Genomic DNA, 7,929 nt, shown 5'->3' on the forward strand with positions numbered 1-7,929 from the left:
AAGTCGGACGCTTAACCGACTGCGCCACCCAGGCGCCCCGAATCTGGGAGGATATTAAAAACACTGATGTTGGATCCCACTCTTGAAGATTCTAAATTGTCAGGCATTGATAAGTTGTTAAAGCTCTCTAGGTAATTGGATGTGCAGCCAGGGTACAGAATCATTGCAAAATCAGTGAGCCTTAGTGTCCTCACATCTTAAGATAGAGCTTCTAAAACATGGTAGTATTTGCTCTCTCCATGTCACAGAATTGAGGATCAAATAAAATAAAACAGATAAAACTACTTTGTGATGTGTAAATGCACAGTAATTTTTAAAGCAGACATTATTAAAGGGCTTAGCTATTGTTATTATGCAAATGTTAGGGATTATCATAGGTATATTAATTCTGTTGCTGGAGTTCTAATCTTTTCCGATAAAATTCAATTGCTGTCTCTAAAAGTAGTTGAGGTCCCCCCACCTCCCACCCAATCCTATGTGGCAATTTCCTTCTGCAGAAATTCCTGTGTTGCTCTGGGACCTGGTGAAGGCTTAATGATTATGTGTTGACTCAGATTATTCTTATTAACCACAATTCCTCTAAGCTTTGCATAGCATATATCATCACCACCGATCACTACGACATGCTGCTTTATCCCTTTGCGCTACAGCTTGTAAATGCTCTAAACTGTGGGTAAACTAGCCTAATGTGTGTGTCATGGGGAAAAAAAATTAAACTGTGTTTCAAATGTATCTTATTCTGTCAGGAAGTCTTAATTATCCTTCCTATAACATAATACTGTTAATACAACAATTGTTATATTGTTATAAACTTAATTATAGTTTTTTTCTTATTTTAAAAATTTTATTGGAGAGAGGAAGAGAGAGTGAGAGAGCATGCACCAGCGAGGGAGGGGCAGAGGGAGAGAGAGAATCTTAAGCAGGCTCCCCGCTCAGCACAGAGCCCAATTTGGGGGTCTGATCTCACGATCCTGGGATCATGACCTGAGCCGAAATCAAGAGTTGGATGCTCAGTCGACTGAGCCACCCAGGCACCCCCTTAGTTTTAGGTTTTAAGAGGGGTCACCTTTCTTTAGATATTTTCACACTTCGGCAGTTTGATACATTTTTGTGTGTTCAACCATTCCCCTAGAAATGTCCGTGGCCATTGCAGTTTTGATAGTAAATATCTTTTCTTTTCCCGGAAAAATAATACTGTTGGAACACTGTTGGAATAAGTCACATCTTGACTTCTGGAATTGTTCCACTGTGATCTATTCTTCAGAACGAGCACAGGTATATTTAACATAGACTTGTAGGCTGATTTTTCATGAACTTGAAGGTTGCCTGAGATGTTGGGTGTGGCCCTGTGTCAGGAGAACATACTTGTTGCCTTACAGCCTCTTAGGACTGAGTTTTGGGGGATGCAGGCAGATCACTGATGGCAACAGGCTCCAGGAAGGGCTGCCACTGAGCGTTACTCCATCCCCTCAGCTGTCATGGCTGCAGCCTTTATTCAGCATCTGTCTGCTCACCAGAAAATACACCTTGGCAAAACAAAAGAAAAGTCTGGGATCTTTCAGTATCTGTGCTTTTTTTGGGAAATGGTTTCTGCCATTCCCCTCCATTGTCTAAGTTTGGGAATTATCTCTAAAACAGAGCAATGCTGCTTTCCTTAAGAATCCCTTCAAGTGATAGGCGCCTGGGTGGCGCAGTCGGTTAAGCGTCCGACTTCAGCCAGGTCACGATCTCGCGGTCCGTGAGTTCGAGCCCCGCGTCGGGCTCTGGGCTGATGGCTCAGAGCCTGGAGCCTGTTTCCGATTCTGTGTCTCCCTCTCTCTGCCCCTCCCCCGTTCATGCTCTGTCTCTCTCTGTCCCAAAAATAAATAAAAAACGTTGAAAAAAAAAAAGTTTAAGAATCCCTTCAAGTGATGCATGTGAATTAAGAATGAAGCAACTACACGGGGCGCCTGGGTGGCTCCGTCGGTTCAGCGTCCGACTTCGGCTCGGGTCATGATCTCACGGTTCATGGGTTCGAGCCCCGTGTCGGGGCTGTGCTGACAGCTCCGAGCCTGGAGCCCACTTCAGATTCTGTGCCTCCCTCTTTCTCTCTCTGCCCCCTCCCTGCTCACGTTCTGTCTGTCTCTCTCTCTCTGAAATAAATAAACATTAAAAAAAAAGTTGAAAAAAAGAATTAAGCAACTATATTGTTAATGGATAGTTAAATTTCAGTGAGAAGTGGCTTTGTTTGGAGTTAAGAGTCATGTAGAGCATTGCATATGCTTTTCTGCTCACAAGCATAGGAGATAGTGCAGTTGATGAAAAATGTTAACCTTAAGATAGATATATATACACACATATAGTTAAAAATGGTAAGTTGACAAACTAGGCCTGTAGGCTGCATGCTTTTTACATTTTTAAAAGGGTTGTAAAAAAAAAAAAAAGGAATATGCGTCAGAGACCATATGGCACACAAGGCCTAAACTATTTACTATCTGGCCCTTTATAGAAACTGTTTGCTGACCCTTGAACCACGTGCAAAGCACCAATAATAGATCTCACTCCTTTTTTTTTTCACTTTCCCCAAGAAGCACACTGTCTTCTTTCTTTGGTGATATTAATTGCCACTCGCAAACTCAGTCTTCACAGCCATTCTAAAAAGAGAGGGAGAAACCTCCCTGAGCGGAATCTGTACCAGATCTGCCCCCCAGCCAGCTCTCTTGACACTGAGCCCAGCCACCCTTGGCCCTTGTTTGTGCTGTTGCTGTCACTCTGCAGACCGCTCGCCGACATCATTGCCATCCACTGGTTTGCTGCATGCCTTCTTTGACCTTGGCTTTTTGGCCAAATCGTTCTTCCATTCTAATTATACTTGCGCATCTGCTCTGTTACATCACCCTCCTTTTTTGCCAGCTTTCACCCACCAAGGCCCCTTTTCTGTGATGCCTTTATCTCCCTTCTCCCCCAGAGTCTCAGTGCGCTAGAGGGAGAGGCCTTCCAAATCTAATATTTCTACCCTTACTTTTACGTGGTCTTGTCCAGGCCCAGTTTTCTCGCTGGTTGTAAAGTGGGTCCAGTTCTGCCCCCTGTAAAGAGAGGACTTCCGGTGTCTTCCAGAAGCAGACCAACTGAACCACTTATGTGAGCAGTATGGCTGCTCTTTCTGGACACGGGTCGCACATCCCCTTATTTGCGTTCACTTGGTGTCCATATCACTCGGTTAATTTCCTTCCCAAGGCTCTTCTGGTCTCCTGCCTTCACCTACGACTGCAGCAGATTTCCATGCCTGTCACTTTGACCAGGCCACTCCAATGGTCCCTGATGTCCTTGGAATGCAGCACACATATCTAACCAGAGCTATCACAGCACTCAGACTTCTCATACATCCCTTTCTACATTCTAATCCAGTTTGCTGAATGCTTCCCTCTTCTGCCTGTGATTGGCTGTCTACTCAGCACACATTTATTGAGTGCTGACTCCATTCCAGGTACTATTGTAGGCTCTGGGCATCGGAGATGACCAGGATGCAGCCTAGTTCAGTATTTTTTTGAGAGGGGAAAGGTGACAGCACAAACATGAATATAGAGCAAAGCACCAGGTGGTGATTAACCAAGTATTAAATATCACGAGAGCACAGGTAATATTTGGAACTAAACTGCATAACCATAAATATTTTAAACTATCTGATAAGAATATTTCCAAACTAACAAATTATCCACTTAAAGAATATTTAATTCTGGGTGGGGAGGGTACCTGGGTGGCTCAGTTGCTTAGGCGTCCAACTCTTGATTTCAGCTCAGGTGATGATCTCACAGTTGTGAGATCCAGCCCTGCATTGGGCTCTGTGCTGGGTACAGAGCCTGCTTAAGATTCTTTCTACCTCTCCCTTTGCCCCTCCCCCAACTCATACGCATGTGCGCGCACACGGGCTCTCTCTCCCCCCTCCCCTCAAAAAAAATTTTTTTTTGATTCAGTTTTTAACCTTCACTAAAGTATATGGTTTAAGGAACAAACTTCTGGTAAGTTTTTCTGAGTGATTTACTCCTTCTGTAACTCACTATCTCAGTTGCCTCCAGCCATGCCTGTAAACATTAAAGTTCTGCAAATAAATGCAGTCTTTTGATTATAGTGTAAAAGACAACTTCCTGTAAACACTCCTGCTCCTTATTAGAAACTGAAATGAGTCCTCATTCTGTTCCTTGAGTGCATGGAATGGTGGCTTAAACTGGTGGATGCTCACTTGGTCCAGGTTGACAGATAGCTTTATTTACTGGAATAGACTTTTGTTTTGCACTTTATTATTATTTTTTAATATGAAATTTAATGTCAAATTGGTTTCCATACAACACCCAGTGCTCACACCAACAGGTGCCCTCCTGAATTCCCATCACCCACCCTCCCCTCCCTCCCACCCTCCATCGACCCTCAGTTTATTCTCAGTTTTTTATTTTTTTATTTTTTAAAAATTTTTTTTCAACGTTTATTTATTTTTGGGACAGAGAGAGACAGAGCATGACGCGGGGCTCGAACTCACGGACCGCGAGATCGTGACCTGGCTGAAGTCGGACGCTTAACCGACTGCGCCACCCAGGCGCCCCTATTCTCAGTTTTTAAGAGAGTCTTTTATGGTTGGGCTCCCTCCCTCTCTAACTTTTTTTTTTCCTTCCCCTCCCCCATGGTCTTCTGTCAAGTTTCTCAGGATCCACATAGGAGTGAAAACATATGGTATCTGTCTTTCTCTGTATGACTTATTTCACTTAGCATAACACTCTCCAGTTCCATCCGTGTTGCTACAAATGGCCAGATTTCATTCTTTCTCATTGCCAAGTAGTATTCCATTGGATACTGGAACTACTTGAGATACTGGATTGTGGATATATAAACCACATCTTCTTTATCCATTCATCAGTTGATGGACCTTTAGGCTCTTTCCATCATTTGGCTATTGTTGAAAGTGCTGCTCTAAACATTGGGGTACAAGTGCCCCTATGCATCAGCACTCCTGTATCCCTTGGGTCAATTCCTAGCAGTGCCATTGCTGGGTCATAGGGTAGATCTATTTTTAATTTTTTGAGGAAACTCCACACTGTTTTCCAGAGTGGCTGCACCGGTTTGCATTCCCACCAGCAGTGCAAGAGGGTGGAACAGGCTTTGAGACATTGTCACTAATTGCAGGAGAGTCCTTTCAAATAACTGCATCTTTGCGTCTTTCATTTCCTTCTTTTTTCTCATTCCTTGTACACCTCCTTCCTCCCAAGCCCTTTTTCAAGATCATAGCATTATATCAAATATAAGTTGGGAAAACTTAGCCAGGACATGCCTGTCTTGAGACACCCTCAAGAACACTGACCTACAAGTAGGAACTACAGGGAGGAAGAAGTGTTCATCAGCTTGCTCCAGTGTGACTCCTGCTATCGTGCACCACACATTTTTGTTTATTCATTGATGACATATTTTCTGAGTGCCTTCTTGGTGCCACAAACACCACACTAGGTTCTAGGGACAATACTGAGCCAAAGGGATCATTACTGCTGCCCTCATTTGGGGGAAACCAGCATCAGTTACAAGTTTACATTAATACATGTGTGATAATAAGTTAATATCTTAGTTATGATATAGAGAGGATGAGCTATGTTTAACCCCGTAACAGCTCTGTGATCTCTGGTCTCTGTATTATCTGTCTGCCTTCCTCCCTCCTTCCATCTCTTTCCCCACTCCCTACCTCTTCCTTCTTTGTTAAATGGGGGTTGTTGGGGTGGAAAAATTCTCTATATTTCAAAGGTTCTTCTGGCCGGTCTAAGAGTTAAACTGACACAAGACAGATTAAAGGAGAAAAATAAAATTGAATTCCATACATAGGAGAACTCTACATACATGAGAGTTCTCAAAACAGAAAGGTGAACTGAGATATACACATTATCCTGGGCTGAGGAATGGGTTAGGTGCCGGGGGTTCCAAAGGAGAGAAGGTCAGTGCACCTGGCAATAAGAAGAAGCACATGTTTGGTAATTAGATGTTTGCATTGCTGTATGGGGGTCACTCAGATAAATGTTATCCTTGGTCGTAACTCTTATTCTGAGAAAGATCCCCAATTTAAATTCTTTTAGGCAGTTAAGGGAGGGGCAAAATTTTCTCTTGAGCCCACAGGGTTTCCATTGCCTTCAGCTCTAAGTAATCCACATGCCAAAGTGGCACATTTGGGGAAGCCTTTTTCTGAACCTCTTTAGGGTGGAGAATATGGCCAACAACACTAAACCCTGTCATCACTATGGTGCTTTATACTCGTATTGTTTTCTTTTAGTTCTGGAACTCTGGATCCCCCCGCAGTGGATGTTATAATCTCCATTTTAAATACTAATAATGGAGTAAGACAACATTGTTATCACTCACTGCCATTGGACGGATGAATAAAAGAAAGCTTGCATTGTGGGGCTTTGGGGGCAGAAATATGTCACAGGCCCTAAATGGAAACAAACCATAGGATTTAGTGGCTGCTAACCTACCTAACTCAGGGACTCTGGATTTACATTTTTTTACAGCAGCAAGAGAAAAATCGCCCCCTTACTCTGAAGAAGTCAGGGCTGGATCTCAAAATCTGTGGTGTGTCCTCCCCAGTGCAAGTCCACCCATATGGCTGACAAACGATGGATTTCCCAAAATAGCTGCCACACACTTGGTTTCTAAGTCTTCCCAGATACACCCAGTCACGCTTTCTGAACTTTTGAGCAAACACCCTTCCGGGTTCTTCAGCTTTCGGAAAAGCCCCTACGCATAGGCACAGGGGACAGAGACCCGGGAGTGGGGGTGGGGCGGAGGGGGATCGCCCCAGCTCTGGGGATTCCTCCTGGGGAGTCTGGCTCGCTGCGAGGCCTCCTGGCTCAGCGCGCCCACCAGCCCTCACCAGCCTGCAACGAGCAAACGTGCTTCGCAGTCCTCTTTTCACCGGCTAAGAGCCAGCTGAATGAGGAGCAGCGCTATTTTTACCTCTCCGGCCGCAATCCTTTATATTAATTTGCAGGAAGGAAATAAAGGATTAGGAAGGAAATGCTTGGCCTTAGGGTCTCCCGGAGAAGGGGGTTGGAATAGGAGGGGGGAGTATTTAAGATCTGGGGTGGTGGGAGAGGCAGGTAGATTTCTCTGGTTGATTGTTTCTCCCAAATCATCTTTGTCTCTGGCCTGGAAACCGCGGTACGCTTCTTTCTTCCCCTCTGGCTAATCTCTTATTGCCAGCCACCCCCCTCTCCCGCCCCCACCTCTGAAGATGCCACCGTCACCTCTGATGCTGCCTGGGATGCTGCATCACTCTGCTGCTTTTTTTTTCCCGTCTCCCTTTTCCTCCACGATAAAGCATGCGCAGTGCGTCCTGTGCCAGGCAATAGCAACGGCATCCGTATCGGCATCAGCATCAGCATCAGGACCCGAAGGCGCGCTCGGGCGCGCTCTCGAGGGCGGGGCGCACGCCCGCGCCGCGCGCCCCCGCGCCGCTCGCTCTCACGCGCCGTCTCAGCATCCTCAGCCCCAGCAGCAGCCCCCGCAGTTGCTGGAGCGGCCGCGCCCGCCGCAGGGAGGGAGGAGCATCTGGGGAGGCTCCAAGTTGGCGGAGCGACTAGGACCCCCGGACTCTTCAGCGGCCGCCCGGGAGGGGCTGAGAGGCGAGCAGGGGAGGGGGCGCCGCCCAGCCCCTAGTCCCGAGCCCCGAGCCCCGGCCCCCTGCCCGCGGCGGCACCATGCGCGCTGAGCCGGCGTGACCGGCTCCGCCCGCAGCCTCCCCGCAGCCCAGCCCGGCGCTCTCGCTGGCCACACCGAGCGGCGCCCGGGAGCTATGAGCCATGAAGCCGCCCGGCAGCAGCTCCCGGCGGCCGCCCCTGGCGGGCTACAGCCTTCCCCGAGCCTCCGGCGGCCCCCGCGGCGGCCCCGCCGGCCCGGCGCCTGCCCGCGCCCTGGCCCGCA

At 47.0% G+C, this 7,929-nt stretch overlaps 1 protein-coding gene across 1 annotated transcript in view; it reads left to right on the forward strand.

The window, feature by feature from the left end:
* The first annotated feature begins 7,482 nt into the window (after window positions 1–7,482).
* The window catches only part of ADAM23 (ADAM metallopeptidase domain 23), a 188,659-nt gene continuing 188,212 nt past the window's right edge, over window positions 7,483–7,929 (forward strand). The window contains exon 1 of the mRNA XM_040476005.1: window positions 7,483–7,927. Coding sequence (XP_040331939.1) covers window positions 7,809–7,927 — 119 coding nt within the window. The 5' untranslated portion in view covers window positions 7,483–7,808. The remainder of the gene's footprint in view (window positions 7,928–7,929) is intronic.

This window comes from Herpailurus yagouaroundi, unplaced genomic scaffold (genome assembly GCF_014898765.1).
Source record: "Herpailurus yagouaroundi ecotype Mexico unplaced genomic scaffold, PumYag 140, whole genome shotgun sequence".
Classification (NCBI taxonomy): domain Eukaryota; kingdom Metazoa; phylum Chordata; class Mammalia; order Carnivora; family Felidae; genus Herpailurus; species Herpailurus yagouaroundi.